A 16,260-nucleotide genomic window follows, 5' to 3' on the forward strand; every position below is an offset into this window, starting at 1 on the left:
GATCAAAATGTGAATTAAATAATAAGTTTCGATGAAAAAAATTGCATGTTCAGTCCGAAAAGACAAATTTTTTTAACCAACAAGGATTAATTTTTAACATAATATTTCAATTTTTAACAAGACAAAAACTCAACCCATATTGGATTCGAATAAAGGAAGCATGATTTACGGTAATTTTAAGGGTAATTTATGGTAACTTACCATAAATTCTCCAAAATTCAATTTAAAAAAGTCTATATAATTCCGGTAATTGATGGACATTTTCGTTCATTTATGGAAATTTTACAGGTAAATATGGTAAATTACCTCGAATTATCCAAACTCCAATTTTAGACATTTTATAAATTTCCGGGAATTTTTGGTAATATTTACAGGCAATTTATCGCAAATTACCATAAATTGCCCAAAATTAAATGTAAAAAGTCTATACATTTCTGGAGATTTTTGGCCATTTATGGTAGTTTTACAGGTAAATATGTTAAATTAGCTTAACCAACCAAAATCAAACAAACTTTAAACATTTTTATCAATTTCCGGTAATTTATGGACCGTTTTTACAGTGAGTGGCCTGATAATCGAAAAATGCGAGTTCATAGACGTATAATTTTAATTATTCATATCTTACGCCAACTTTCACTCCCTAGGGAGTAAAAAGCACTTTCTATTCCCTAGGCGCAAAAAGTAGAATTTACTTCATAGGACGTAAAAGTACCCTTTACTTCCTAGGGCTTAAAAAGTACCCTTTACTCCCTAGGGCCAAAAAGTAGAGCTTTAGTCCCACTTATTAGGCGTCAAAAAGGGCTAAAATCATGCATGAGGCATAAAAAGTTTATTTGCATACAATATTAATAACATCGCCCTTTAAACTGTGTTCAATAATAACTTTCATTAACCCCTAGAAATGGATTATAATAAACTTAGGAATGGACAATAAAAAATTTAAATACCCATAAGAAAAGTTAGTAGCAAATCCCAGTAATGGAGAATAACAAAACCTAGTAATAGTTCATGAAACCCCAGGGCATAATCGAACAAAACCCTCCACTAACGGAAAATAATAAACTAACCAAAGGTCAATAGCAGACTTCAGAAAGAAAAAAGAATAACCTCACGAACGGATAATAATAACATAATAACCGCTATTAAAAGATAATGATGCAATATGACAATAGATACTAAAAACCTCATACAAGAGACAAGAATAACTTTAGGAACGATCAGTAAAAGTCCTCGGAATATCCAAAATTTGTAATGAACTTTAGCAAGAATTGCAATTTTTTATATTTCAATGCTCCCAAACCTCCAAAAACAAAATACCAATTTAATGTAATCAAGAAATTTCTAATTAAAGCACTAATCATTGGAAAATTTTATTTGTATCAACATCTGAACTTTGAAGAATTCTAGATTTAATTTTCTTCTTCCATAAGAAATAATACTAGTTCTGCCTCTTTCTCAACAAGAAATTTATGACTACTATAACAGAAAATAAGATAATATTTATCGCTGAAGATGGAAAATTAACGAGTGATTGTTTTCTGTTTCAGCGACAGTAGCGATAGCGAATACGGTGCAAATCGAATGTGCAAGTGATTCGATAATTGTGCACATATCAACGGAGGGTAATACTGATTTCCATGGTCTGGTTTACCCCAGGGGGTTGTCTAAGAATAGCTCCTGCCTTCATGAGTATAGAAACCAGCCAGCCCCCATTACCTACACCCTGCCTCTCAGGTCCTGCAACACCATGCCCACTGAACTGGTAAGTTAATTTATCCCATTTTTTATTTTTTTCATTTGTATCCACTTAAAATAAGATCCAGTTGATCAGACGAGTTTATTGCGCGGTTAAAGTCATTCGAGACATTTACATTCGAGATTTTACTGAGTAGCCTTGCGGTATCTTAGAAGTGTGAAAAGAAGAGAACAAATTGGAAGGAGAAGTGTAAAAAAGTAATAAGGTGGTCAAGAAGTGATGGGGAGATAATGATAAAAAAATAAAAGGGTTCTTAAGAACAGCGTTTCACAAACTTTTTTCACACTTTTCAGGGAGGGGCTCGTTCGCCACCCTATAATTTTTTCACAATACTGAAACCCATGGGGATACTTGACTGCCGGTCATGCAGGCGGTTGCAAGCTTCAAGCGACCTTTCCATTGTTTGGAAATCGCTGCTTAAGGATATAAAATAGCGAGCAATTTTTATAAGGGTAGGAAAAATGGATACTGCAATCCATGGAAAAATTTAAGACTTCTCAATCACTGAAAAGGGAATTTCATTACAAAACATAAAAAAGATAAGTGGTGAAAGCGATATGGTAATCACGAGTGCACACTTTGGCGTGACTAGCCTCGCGTTACTATCATGTAGCTCTAGCGCCGTGCTCAACGTATATAAACCAGACTTGCCATACGTCACCAATGTCTCAAGGTTCGAGGGAACCTAATCGTTACTTTTGAAACAATGAGAAATTGAGGGATTTGCAAGATAGATAGCTTCCAGGAAGTGGAGCTCTCAGTAATCTCGGAAATATCTGAATAAATCAAGATTTTAGTTCTGATATTAAACTTGTGAAATAGGTACTAAAGATTGTTGACTCGACACAATGAATGCAATTTCGCATTTATATGTGTTTGAGCTGGATGATTTATGTGCTGTTTTAAGGGGTGTTTTGATGATTAGGAAATTAAAAATAGAGTTGCAGTTTTGGAGATGCCGTTTGTTTAGTTGCATCTGTAAATGATGCTTATAAACTTTCCTTTCTAAATCTAAGGATTGATTTCCTTGAAGTTGCATCTGATACTATTTACTTTTTCTGTAGCCGAAGTACCTTTCGCTGTAGTTGTAGCATCTAAAGTTTTTATTAATGTGGTTGTATCTATTTCGATTCGACCTTCGATTTTGCTAACTTTATATAAGAGGCTTTTCAAAATTGAGTAGTTTGTACATGTAGACGTTAAAGAACAATTTTTTCGTGATACAAGATTTAAATATGGGAATGCTACAACTTCAGAGTAATAATAATGGTTCAAAAATATCACAAGTTGCAGGGAGATACCTTGAGGATCTGCAATTGAATGACTGTAATCTGGCAACTACTGTGATAGCAATTAAAAAGATTTTAAGTTTCTGTTCAAACGCTTTCAAGGGATATCCAACATTAGACCCTAATAAGCATCTATTCAGATTTGCAATAAATATTATTTTCCGCGGAAAATGACATCACCATTATAATAAAGGTATCTTATTTCATTCCGATTCCACCTACTACAAGTCCTCTTGCTCCTTTTTCAGCTCCATTCCTCCCATATTTCTTGACTTCACTTCCTGCATGTACTTTAACCGCTTTGTATCTTTCTTTTGCTTCTATCCTGCTATTACTCAGCCTCTGGGTCGCCAAGAGAAGGATAATGCCACCATCTGTCCTCTGTCCTTCCCCTTTTTGCTTGTAAAATATTATTCTGTTTATCTTCAAAATAACTTTGACGTACTTATTTGTTTTCAATTTATTTTACTAATTCTCAATTGTTAGACTGGGTTTCTATTTGTTCTTATTTCAGATTGTTATGTTTTTGTTCGCTGTCGTGTAATCCTGCTCAATGAATCCTTAAACAGGTTTATCATCAGGATAGTGACAATGTTACGATTGCAGAAGGGATTAGTATGCAAAGATATGCGAAAGTGACGACTTTTTTATTTGTCTAGCAAGTTTAAAGTCTTGTTTTCATCGCGAGCTGAAGATGTTAAAGATGCAGAATAACAAGCAAGTGGGATCTTAAAACTTGTAACGTTTATTAAAAGTGGTAAATGTTGATGATCAAGCTTTCAAGCAGGAATGCAAATTAAGAATTAATAAAGAGGAATATCAGCCGTTATATAATTTTATAATAGGTTTCGAAAAAATGGTACAAAAAGTTTGCAAAAAAGATAAGGAAAAAAATAGGAAAAAATGTATGGACTGGAATTATGGCATGAGAGTCTCTTGTAATGAAAACTGATCTCACAATTATCTGTCGACCTTGGATGTCACTCGAGTGAGAAAAGTTCTCGATTTGCTGATCGGTGGAGATCGATCCGTTCGTCATCGGTATTGAAATTGGAGCCAATGATAGTCATATCCGTTATGAAAGGACGTCTCGAACGCTAAGACTCTTCATTCCTTGAGTCGAATAAGGAGCCAGGTCGAGTCACATAACGGTCCAGTTATGGTATAGGAAGCCATTCCACCAACACAAGTATCAGCAACACCTTCTTCACATCACATACTTACACTTTGATCAAGCAACACACACTTACTTTTCACTTCATTCCTATCTTTACGTTAACGTTGCCAGTTACAGTGTATGGTTTCTTACAGTGAAGAGTATGAGTCTGCAGATATTGGTGAGCCTTGCAAGTTGCGTTACATGGTGTTACGTTATTGCAGAGGCGGTATCACATAGAATCTTATCTCCCTTATTCACTCTTAATGGAGGTAACGGTGGCGCCAGGAGAAAGATTAGAATGAGTAGAAATTTTCATTAAAAATGTAAACTAGGTGGGATAAGAATACATGGATGGGCTTGTTTCTTGACGATTTTTATATATTTGGAAAGGATTGTTAGATTGCAGAATTTCCTGACGGCGCGGAAACTCTTCTCACAATTTTAATGTTCTTTGTTGTCTTCAGGTTCTCATTTTCGCTGTAAGATGATACTAACTATGGAGTACTCTGAGTCTGTCTAATCTTCCTTGAGTTTAATACCTTCTGGAGAAATCCTTGGAAATATTTTCAACCTCTTTAAATCTGGTGTAAAAGTTGAGTGGACAACCGGTTGCTTATTTTTCTTAGATGAGAAGTTTGAGTAATGGAGAGCTAGAAGTTGGAGGATAAAAAGGAGCTAGAGGATATTATAAAGACTTGGGAATCTACAGGAATAAGGAATAGCAGACATAAATAGGGAAATCGCTAGTGTAGAACCTACGGATAACAGTAATTTGACACCATGTGGTTAGAAGTGAAATGATTTGAATAATTATACCAAGCATACGAATTACTACTAGTGAGAGACAGTAGATTAGATATTAGAGTTAGAGATAATATTAGTAGAGGTTAGGACTAATTTATGAATCCTGATAATAAAGATTAAGAATCGAAGTTCTTGCATCATTTTCCAGCTATGTACTTAAATTCCGTACAGGATACAGGAGATCCTACATCTTCATTATCCTTCTTCATTCCTTTTCTTAAACTTGTCTTCTTATTTGTGTTTGTAAAGCCTTGAATCCTGTCTATAAATTAATTAGAAATCATTAAACCCAGGGAAAAAGATCAAATTACACTCTATTCCCCGAGAGAATAACCTACAGGCGGACCAACTTACGTCCACTTTGCGCAGCCATAGAAGCATTTCTTTTAGAAAATCGACCCGCATGCTCCCTGAAATTCATAAAAAAATGGAATGTCTTTTTCTGCCAGGACACGGGCATTGTTGTAAAGTTGCAACTTTATAATCCCTGATAAAAGGGTAGAGTTAGGTGAGAGGATGATAATCTTGATGGAAGGATGCTTGGAATAGGTGTTATCTACCAGATAAATAACGTTTATCATACCCTCCTTCGTCATCTGCGAAGAGACACTTACCTTAAGCTTGAGGACTGCATTCCCGAGGGTACGAATTGTTCCGCGACTTTATACGTAATGTGAGGTCAACCAAGGTGCCAGGAGTCTTTGGCCTCAGCGTATGGGTGATCCTTAGTTCACGGTGGGCGTTTCAAATGCTGTGGGCAGTTTTACCTCCGAGAATTGTTATTTACACATTTTCTGCTGGCTTCACGAGTTGAACTTTATGGTTAGTCGAGAAGGAAGAGACGCTAATTCGAGGCGTCTTATGATGGACTATTAAGTAATTCAGTGGTAGGAAACTGGGGGGTTCACCTTTCGACTTTTGAGAGTTTGCACTGTCTCAATAATTCAAGGGAAGTCAAGCGTTTGATTACCTTAGTTAGGAACTAAAATTTTATTTCTTTTCCATGAACTTCTGTTAAATCTGATTAGTTTTAGTCAATGGGCTATTCAGTCGAACTCGCACAGAGAGTGCTAAGATTTCCTTAAGGTTGCCGGAAGTGCTGAGATTTCCAGAACTTGTCGCGAACAGGACTCTGCTAGAGAAATCAGACTCGGCTAAGCTCGCCGGTGCTCGGATGGAGTCGACTCTCAGTTCGACTCACCAAGACAGTGTGTGCATCACGAAATTGTAAATGCTTCGTGGTGTGAATGATCCGCGCTTAGCGAAAGATTTCAAAGAGTACCAAGAGTTCTTCAAAGAGTTCTCCTAAGACTTCGAGTGCGACAATTTCAGATTGCTCAGTTTCTAGCCCCTCGGTTTTAGTTTGAACTTTTTGTATAAAGAGAAGACGAGCTGTATTATATAAAGTATGAATAATTACCCATCCATATCGCAGAAGGTAATTGGATCGATAAGGAGAGAAGCCGATGCAGCAATAACCCTGATCTCGGAGGGAATCAGACTGGCAGCAATCTACAATCAATAATGCGAAAGAGTGAGGGGTTCAGTATTATCCATTAAAGTTATCGATCGTTAAAGACTCGGCAGAGAGGGGAATGCAGGAATAATTGACGGTGTAGCAGGAGAGGAGTAATTCCTGAAATTTGAAATCTTCGCCGAAAGACAACTTGGCCATTGCTGCACTAGTGAAGGCGAAGGGTACTATTAGGAAGAAAGATAGACGGTTCTTAGGGAACATTATTGCCAGCTAAAAGCCCGTTTCTTGGAACGAATTCTCTCACGCGCGGCCAACGATTAGCGAGGAATGGTTTAGTTACACTCTCTCTCTCTCTCTCTGTCGAAGCGAATCGTTTGGTTTGATAACAAAAATATTTTTACGACGAAGATGCACTCGAATTATCTTCGATCGCAATCATTTGTAGGTTTTTGTGTAAGGTGTATCCCATTGCTGAGTTTCAATGAATCTGAGCGTTTAGAATTCAATTTAGTCAAGTTCCCTGGAAATCGATTGAAATCCCTAAAATATTTTTAAATCTCTTGAAGTTTAAAAAATATTTTGTTATTTTAAAGCATCTTTGAAATAATAGAAAATATCATCGAATTCTTTGAAAACCACTTCAAACCCTACAAAATCCAGCGTAAGCCCTTCGAGTTTTCGAAAGTCAAGTGAAATGTCTTGACATGTTTGAAATGATTTTGAAGACTTTGGAAATCAATCAAATTTGTTAAATATACTTTTCATTTAGAGTGCGGTGATAATTAATCAAATTTGATAAAAATAGTGTTTTAAACAAACTTTTGTCGTTTTCAATGCTTTTCTTTTATAGAAATTCTAGATAGTTGTGGGTTTTCCGATGTTTTTCACTTTTTTTCAAACTTTTCACTCAGAGCAAGGTAATAATAATTATTGAAATGTAGCAAAAATAATTTCTTAAAAATACTTTGATTGCTTTTAACTATCTTTTCCTATATTAATGTTAGATAGTTAAAATTTTTTCTAATTTTTTAAACTAAGATTTACGAAAGGCTACGTCTACTCGTCCCGGAAATGGGGCAAGTTGGAAAAGCTGATGAACTAGGCAAGCTTATGAAAAATATTGGATTACTTATCCCGAATTGGGGAAACAATTGGAAGAAAAAAGTTCCAATACATTTTTGGACTAACTTGGAGTTGAATCCTTCGGTTTGCTCAATTATCGCTGTTTGATAACCGTAAATAAGCAATCATCGATATTTGTTTAGTATGAAACATGATTAAGGCACGTTCTCGGGAAGAAATGAATTGGACTCAAGCAATTTTCTGATAATTCATTATTAATCCCTTTTTTTCTCTTGGCACACGTAGCCTTCTGCACGTGCGTAAGGGGCCTATGAAGTACACGTAAGAGAGCAAATACATAACCGAGTGTAAGCGAATCGACTGCCGACTTTTACTTTTATGAACCGGGCGTGGGCAAGGCTCACGTCATTACCCACAAGATATCGGCCCACTCACTACGCGAGAGTTGGGTCTTTTCGCACCGCGCTCGATAAAATTTCCAGATCTTGTATACAATATACTTACGGATATTCGCAATACTGAAAGGAAAAAAATTCAAAGGCACCAGAGTTGGACTCGATTTCATGCCTACCAGTTAGTATAACGTTCAACTATACAGTAGTGATTGTACGTTGTGCATGCATAATCTGATATACCCAGAGAAATAAAACAATCGCGATTGGTGTTTAATGATTATTATCCCGATAGATGTCTATTTTTATTAGAAATTATGAATTTATCCTCGATGAATCATTAAGAGAGTTGGGATCTTTTCCAAAAAACAGAGTTTATACAGCTGCTGATCTGGTCCGTCTGTCATGAGACATGAATAATTCATCTGCAGGAACCTACCGAGTAGCTGGAAGCATCTTTATGAATTATTGTAATTTTCTCTGATAAATATTATTACGCAAGTGGGTAAGTTAATTCTGAATCTCAGAGATCCTGATCCACCACCTAGAGGGCGGAACATCCTCCGTCATTCGTTATTCCAGGCTCCTAGCATCTTCCAAAGGATGTTTGCATATTCAGCGATTTAACATGGGAATTCATTTTTTACAGCTCCTTATCATTTAGCCATCATGCTTCTAGAACTGTATAATTTCTTCAGAGTTATTACAGAATTCGATAAATCAGTATGTAAAAGAAGTTGGTGCGATAAAAATGAAAGATGTCTGCTAAGCAAGGATTAGAATATTCATAAAAAAGAAGCAAATGCATTGGAGCAAGTAAAGAGGTAGATGTTGACTCGTTTGTACCTCATCCTTGACGCTTTTGAAATCCGGAATTGAACTTTTAAAGGGCAAAAACAGGGCAGCTTGTAAGGAAATTACGGTGTAGATAATTACCTAACGCTCGCTTGATTTTTCAAAGGCTATTAAGCACTAGATAAATAGTTAACGGATGCGAGAGAACCTTGCGAGCGAAAATGTAAATGCCGTGCACTTCCTGCTCGGCTTAGGATTTAATAAGCAGACGATCGAGCAACTAAGAGGATTCAGCAATAAAAATTCTAAGTGCCCACTACGTGCCTCTGTGCGGAAATTAGTTTCGATAGCGTGCTCTTGGAAGATTTGCAGATTGGATTCAAGAATCTTCGCAGTGCGTCCGAGACTTCAAATATTTCCAAGGAAGATAAAAAAATTGTGAAGTTTTGCGAGGAATTTCAAAGATTTTCAGAGAAAGTTTGTCACGAATGAAAAATAGTTCACCCTCCATTCCTCGGAACCTACAGACATATGCCAATCCAATTTTATGGACGGACCACGACTCGTCATCACACCTTGTTCAGGCCGACATTTCTCACCTCTCTAGTTTTTTATTTACCCAGAAAAACCTAGAATTAATAAAAAAACTTGTTTTGAAAAGACTGTCTGATTTAATCCTCCAGAAAACAGTTTGTCGGAATCGAGGGGATACTCACTGAGAAATCTTGAAATCTTAAAACAGTCTCAATCGAATTCTTAAAGAGAGTGCTAGGATTTCCTTAAGATTGCGGGGAGTGACGAGATTTCCAGAACTTCTAGCGAACGGGATTATCCCGGAGAAATCAGACTCGGCTATGCTCGGAGGCGTTTGGATGCAGTCGGCTGTCAGTGCGACTCATCGAGGCAGTGTGTGCATCGCGAACGTGCTTATACTCATTGCTCCCATTTTTGGGAACTTTATGAACTGTGCTTGCGTTTCGCAGGCAACCCGATTGGTTACTGTTAGCACGCGCATTTTAAATTATATAAATATTCAAATTAAATATTTATGATAAATAATGATAAAGAAATGCATCAAAGAAAATTAATCTTCTTAGTGTATTTGATTTTTGGTTTGAAAATTATCTTTTTATGTTAAAAATTTAACTATTTAATTGAAAATTAATGTATTTTGTCAAGTTATTTTGTTATGAAATTAATCTTCGTCGTTCAAAATTCGTCCTTTCGGTTGAAAATTCGTCTTTTTTGGTGGAAGATTAATCATCTTGCATGAAAATTCATCTTTTTGTTTACAAATTTAACTTTTTAGTTAAAAGTTCAATATTTTGGTTAAAAATTCATGTATTTTGTAAAAAATTACCGTTTTCAGAGATATACTCAATCTCAAGCCAGGTATTACATTTATGGGACGAGTAATTTAAAGAAATTTATATTATCATCAGAGATAGTTACCATCCGTTTTTAATTAAATTTTTTGCTGAAAAAAGATCTACTTTCGTTGCTCCACTTCTAATCGCTTAATGGAAAAGCATTTAATTTGATACAAATTTAAAAAGAGATGGTAACTATCCCTGATGATATTACAGATTTCTTTAAATTAGCAGATATCACCAACTATGTTTTTCTCCTTAATCGTTTTCTTTCTCATAATGGTGATTTTCTCACGTAGACAGGTTCGAATCGAATTACTTTAGAGTTTAGATCACATATCGTGTAACGTCGACACGTAACAGTCGAGTGGGGCGTAATGGGCCGTGTATGGTGGCTGTACTTTACCTACAAGGCCAGACCAAGGACAGGCGAGTCCGCATAGCAGTCAGCCGCTAGAAGTAGATTTTTGTTTAGAGCGTCAGTAAATGCAGTAAACGAGGCGTTCGTTATATTTTAAGCGATTCGCAAACAGCTGCGCACTTGTAATGCGATTGATAATTTTCTTCGATTTGCATAAGCGAAATATGGTATTCCTCTCGATTTTTCCTGAGCATCCTAAATCGATTGTACGAATTGCAAATCTTCTTCCTTGTTAATACTAATGAGCAAGGCCTTGGGAAGGTAGTTGATGCCTAACGATCTGATGATTCTGCCTTTTATGTTTCGACTTATCAACCTGGTCGGTTTCACGCATCCGCCAAGTGGAAAATAAGCTAATTTATGCTAAATCGACTGAGACAAGGATCAAGTATATCCCTGTGAAATTATACACCCAAAATTAAAAATTAAATATTTTTTCAGAGTTCTAGGCACCTCTTCAATAGTTCTGGAGTTCTTTATACGTTTTCAGCAATAGTTCCGATAGCTAAAGCATTGGAAAGTCACTTTTCAAAAATGAGGGGGTTAACTTTACATCCCCCCCCCCACCCACTTTTGAATACATGAACTCTTTTTGGCGTTCCAGGTAGAATAAAAACAGTTATAGAGTTTCTGATCATTTTTAAAAATAGTTTCGGCTTATTTCACCAAAAAAACGTTTTAAAAAAAAGTAGCTAGCCCCCCACCTTTTAGAAATTTTACTTTTTCTTACATTATTCTCTGATTACATAGCAGTTCTGGAGTTCTCGGATATTAAAATTCAAAAATAAGTAAAATTTTGTGTCAAAAATGTAATATGATAAATAAAATTTCTCGGTTCAAGAATCCAAAAGTTCTGCTTAGAGTTCTGGACCCATCGGCAGGAGTTCTACAAAAAATCGCATAAAACTTTTCGATCAAGTCAAAACTCGAAGTATTACGGCACTTAAGAAAATCCAAAGTTTTGAAATGTAAAATGTTCGGAGTTCTAAGAGTTCTGATTGGAGTTCTGGACTTCCTTCATGTGACCTCTACAAAAAAGTTTTAAGGCATTTTTCGTTCAACTAAAAATTCAAAGTACTGCTGCAATTATGAAAACCTAAAATTTTAAAACAAATTTTTTTTAAGTTCTAATGGTTCTGATCAAAGTTCTGGACTTCTTCATGTGAGCTCTACAAAAAAGTACCACAACACTTTTCGATTAAGTTAAAATTCAAAGAACTATGACAATTTAAAAAAATGAAAAATTTTGGAATTCTAAAATGTTGCGAGTTCTAAGAGTTCTAATTATAGTTCTGGACTTCCTAATGGTAGCTCTATAAGAAACTATTAACAAATTTTCCGATCAATTCAAAATACGATGTCCTACAGAACTTAGGAAAACCCAAAATTTTGAAATTTAAAAATTTTGAGAATTCTAAGAGTTCTGATTGGACTTCTGCACCTCTTTATGAAAGCTCTACAAAAAAGTGGTAAAATACTTATCTATCAAGGAAAATTCCACGAGTACGGTACTGTTAGAAATCAAAATTTTTGGGATTCCAAAATATTGAGAGTTTTGAGTTCTGGACTTCTTAATGATAGTTATACAAGAAATTAGTTACACATTTTTCCATCAGTTCAAAATTTAATGTACAACGGGACTTAAGAAAACCCAAACTTTTAAAATAATTTCTTTATAGAGTTCTTAGAGTTCTCATCAGAGTTCTGGACCTCTTTCTTGTTAGCTCTACAAAAAAGTGTCGCAACATTTTTCGATCAAGTCAAATTCGAAGTACTACGGTACTTTTGAAAAATCAAAAATTTTGGCGTTCTAATATGTTGAGAGTTCTAAGAGTTCTGGACTTCCTAATAACAGCTCTACAAATAAGTGTTACAACATTTTTCGATCAAGTAAAAATTCGAAGTACCACGGCAAGTTTAGAAAATAAAAAATTTGGGAATTCCAAAATGTATGATTTTTTTAAAGTGCTTTGAATTTTATTTTATAGAAAAGTGTTGTGACACTTATTTATAGAGCTGCCATTAAGAAGACCAAAACTCCGATCAGAACTCTCAAAATTTCGGAATTCCAAAATTTTGGATGTTCTAAAAGTGCCTTAGTTCTTCGTATTTTGACATGATCGAAAATTTGTATAACATTTTTTGTATATCTCTCATTAATACGTCCAGAACTCCTATCAGAACTTTTAGAACTCTCAAAAAATTTTTATTTTAAAATTCTAGATTTTTTAAAAGTCTCGTAGTTCTTTGAATTTTGACTCGATTAAAGAGTATTGTGACAATTTTTTGTAAAGTTCTCATTAGGAAGTCCAGAACTCCGATCAGAACTCTTAGAACTTTCAAAATTTTCAAATAAAAATTTTTTGAGTTTTCTTGCCGCAGTTCTTCGAATTGGGAATGGATCGAAACATGTTATGATACTTTTTTGTAATTAGAAATTTCTCAACATTTTGCGTTTTCGAAAATGTTTTTTTTTTTTAATTTTGTTATCAGAGAACTCCAGAACTCTTATGGAATCAGAGAATCATGCAAGAAAAAATTAAATTTTTTAAAAGTAGGCGGTAGAACTATTTTTAATTTACTCGGAATCCCAAAAAAGTTCTTTTTTGGTAAAGCGGAGGGAGTGTAAAATTAGCCCGTTTTCAAAAAGTGAGTTTCCAACGTTTTAGTAATCAAAACTATTGCTAAAAAATATAGAGAACTCGATAACTATTGACGAGGTACCTAGAACTCTAAAAAATTATTTAATTTTTAATATTGGGGGTACCAACTTCACAGAAATATCAAGTAGCATCCAACCAAGTCTAAAGTTATTTCTTGAAATCTTTTTACATTCTCATAATTTTTGGGTTTAATTTCTTCAGTATAGGAATCTGATGTGTCCATTTTTAGCTCTAGCATCATGAACACTATCTCAGCTGTTTTATTATTATTTAAGTTGAATTTGAAAAATGGCTATAAGATCGAGGAGGTAGAAAATAATCTTTTTGCATCATTTAAGCAGGGAGTGAGCCTTCCATTTTTGGTGAGAGGCGCCCGAATCAAGTTAGTGGGATCGGACCTTTTTTGGCAGGCGTTTACATATATGGTGTCGAGTGAAAAAAACTGTCCTTCGAATAAGAAGCAGCGCGCATCTGTAGGAGAGAAAGTTCGTCATTTCGAGTGTTGTATAATCGAGCATTCTCAAATGACATTCGTATTTTTTTACGTCACTTTTTTAACTTTCGAATCGTAAAGAAGAATGTCTCAAACAGATGATGAAGTTATGGCCAAGAAAAAGAATAAGGAGACCCCACTCCCATGCTGCTTTTTGAAAATTTGGACGTAGGTGACCGTACTTAAATTACGAAACACCTGAAAGTGTGTGTGTGTGTGTGGGGGGATTGGGGCATTTTGTTACGATTAGAGTTCCTCTAGGGAGAGTTGTGTCAACTTACCCCCTCCACTAGCCGCCGTGAAACCGGAATCGGAAATACGTAACGAAGCGCGAAAAATTTGAAGTATTCTTAAGAAGAGGTTATAAGTTATTGTATATTTTCGTGTAGTGATTGTTTTGAAAATAAGCTTTTTTAATAAAGAATATAAAGAAAGCTTGCTCTTCTGCTTCAACGAAGCTACGTTTGATACTTTCCAGGAAATTGAACAAATATTCAAATCATTGCACCCGGTTGTACAAAATTGCTCTTCCGTCTAAGAATTTGTAATCAGACTAAATCAAAGAAAAAAGACAATAAAAACAAACATGCTAGCAAAAGTATGGCTATACATATAACTTACCAATATAAATTTGAAATGTAATTTCAGATAAACGAGTGCCTGCAGCATGAAGTCTCTGTGATATTTATTGTATAATAAAAAAAATTGTAATTGAAATATAATTCCAAACAAATCAGCAGTAAAAACTTTTCTACTTTATTGATGTAATTTACATTTTAGTTGTATCATAAATCCTCTCTTACGTTTTACCTATTGTTCTGAAATAAAGACTTATTTGAAAAAAAGTTTTTAGAACTGAAAAAATATTAAACGCACCTATTTTAAAAAAGGTTTTTTAACCTCATAAAAATACTTCTTTTATTTCTGATTTCTCAACTCTGTTTTGAAAGATATTAATTTAATGTCATCTTCATTTTGGTCTTCTCTATGATTGAATTACATTTATTTTTATTCGAAATAATGTGATCAAAAGGTATTGAAGAAAAGGCCATAAGCTCAGAATTCAATCTCTTTACTTTACTTCACAAACAATACGATTAGAAATTTTTCTCCATGTTTTGTCTCATTTTAATTTTGTTTTCGTAAAAATTGAAAATTTGTAGTTTAAAATTTGATTTAGCCAATTAATTAATTAATATTGTAAAAATTCATGTCATTAAAAAAATTCTTTTTTAAATTTTGATAATTTTCAATGATCAAATCTAAATAATTATTATTGTTATTCTACCTACTATCTATTATATGTTACAACCTTTATTTAACAGTCTTAAATAATAGTATTTTTTAAAGTACGTATGAATAAAATTTTTCATTTTTCAAACATTTTTTCTTATTACACCTATATTATTATTTTTATTATATTTATTTACTATTTTGTCAGTGCCTGAACATTAAATTTGACTTGAAAGTCGCGCCAATTTCAAAACATCCGATTCCGCTTTCGCGGCACCAATCAGAAGCGGAGTAAGTGGTGACACAACTCCCCCTTGAGGAACTCTAGCAGCCCCATGCATCACCCCCACTTTTCTGTTCTCTTAGCATCCGGAGGGTTTCGTAGTTCAAATAAATCTAATAGATGGTGCTCTGATCAGGTAAGCCTGTTTTTTGCATCTTTTGCATTGTTTCGTATTGGCAAAACCGGTAAATTTCCTATTAAAAGTTATTTATATAAATAAATATGTAAAATTGAAAGTTTAAATTATAAGAACTTGTAGCCGAGTAAATTATTTATTGTGTTGAGAGTATTTTCTAATTGATAATGCAAAATAATGGGATTAAAATGTGTAAAATATTTATAATAACTCATATGTAGTTGAAAATTTGTTTTAAAAACATTTTAGAGGTATAAAAAAAACGTTTATCCTGATGAAAGAAAATCATCTATGACAAAACTCGTGGAATTTTAAAACAAACAGAAGAATTTTCAACTAAAATTATGAATTTTTAACTAAAAAGATGAATTTTAAATTAAAGCAGACATTTTCAAACAAATATTTAAATTTGAAACTGGAAAAAAAGTTTTTTTTTAACAGAATATGAACTAGTTGCATATTTAGTAAAAAAAAGTAACTTTCATCTTTACTGATGAATTTTCAACTAAAATGGTAAATCATCAACTGGAATAGTTAAATTTTAAACAAAAATATCATAACTGAAACAATTAAACTTTCGACAACAACAAAAAATGTTTTACTAAAATAAATCAATTGTCAATCAAAACTTAAATAGTTAAGTTTCAAGTTAATAAAATCAATGTTAAACTAGAAAAGTCGATTTTTAACCTAAAAAGACCATTCTTCAACCAAAAATTGAAAAATTAAATTCTCTGTCAAAAAATGAACGTTCAACAAAAAAATGAATTTTAAATAAAAATCATGAATCTTCAATTTGAAAAATTAAGACGACTCTCTCGGTTCCAGTTCTACTTCCCCCCTCTCCCAACCCTCCCTTATTAACTGAAGTTTTTGGTGGAACTGACGTTAGAACTACAATCTCCA

At 34.1% G+C, this 16,260-nt stretch overlaps 1 protein-coding gene across 3 annotated transcripts in view; it reads left to right on the forward strand.

The window, feature by feature from the left end:
- The window catches only part of LOC117167373, a 209,052-nt gene that overhangs the window by 145,812 nt on the left and 46,980 nt on the right, over window positions 1-16,260 (forward strand). For all 3 annotated transcript variants that reach the window (XM_033352261.1, XM_033352254.1, XM_033352269.1), the window contains one exon: window positions 1,548-1,762. In XM_033352261.1, the coding sequence (XP_033208152.1) occupies window positions 1,548-1,762 (215 nt within the window). The remainder of the gene's footprint in view (window positions 1-1,547; window positions 1,763-16,260) is intronic.

The sequence above is a fragment of the Belonocnema kinseyi genome, chromosome 1 (assembly GCF_010883055.1).
Source record: "Belonocnema kinseyi isolate 2016_QV_RU_SX_M_011 chromosome 1, B_treatae_v1, whole genome shotgun sequence".
In the NCBI taxonomy this organism is placed as follows: Eukaryota; Metazoa; Arthropoda; class Insecta; order Hymenoptera; family Cynipidae; genus Belonocnema; species Belonocnema kinseyi.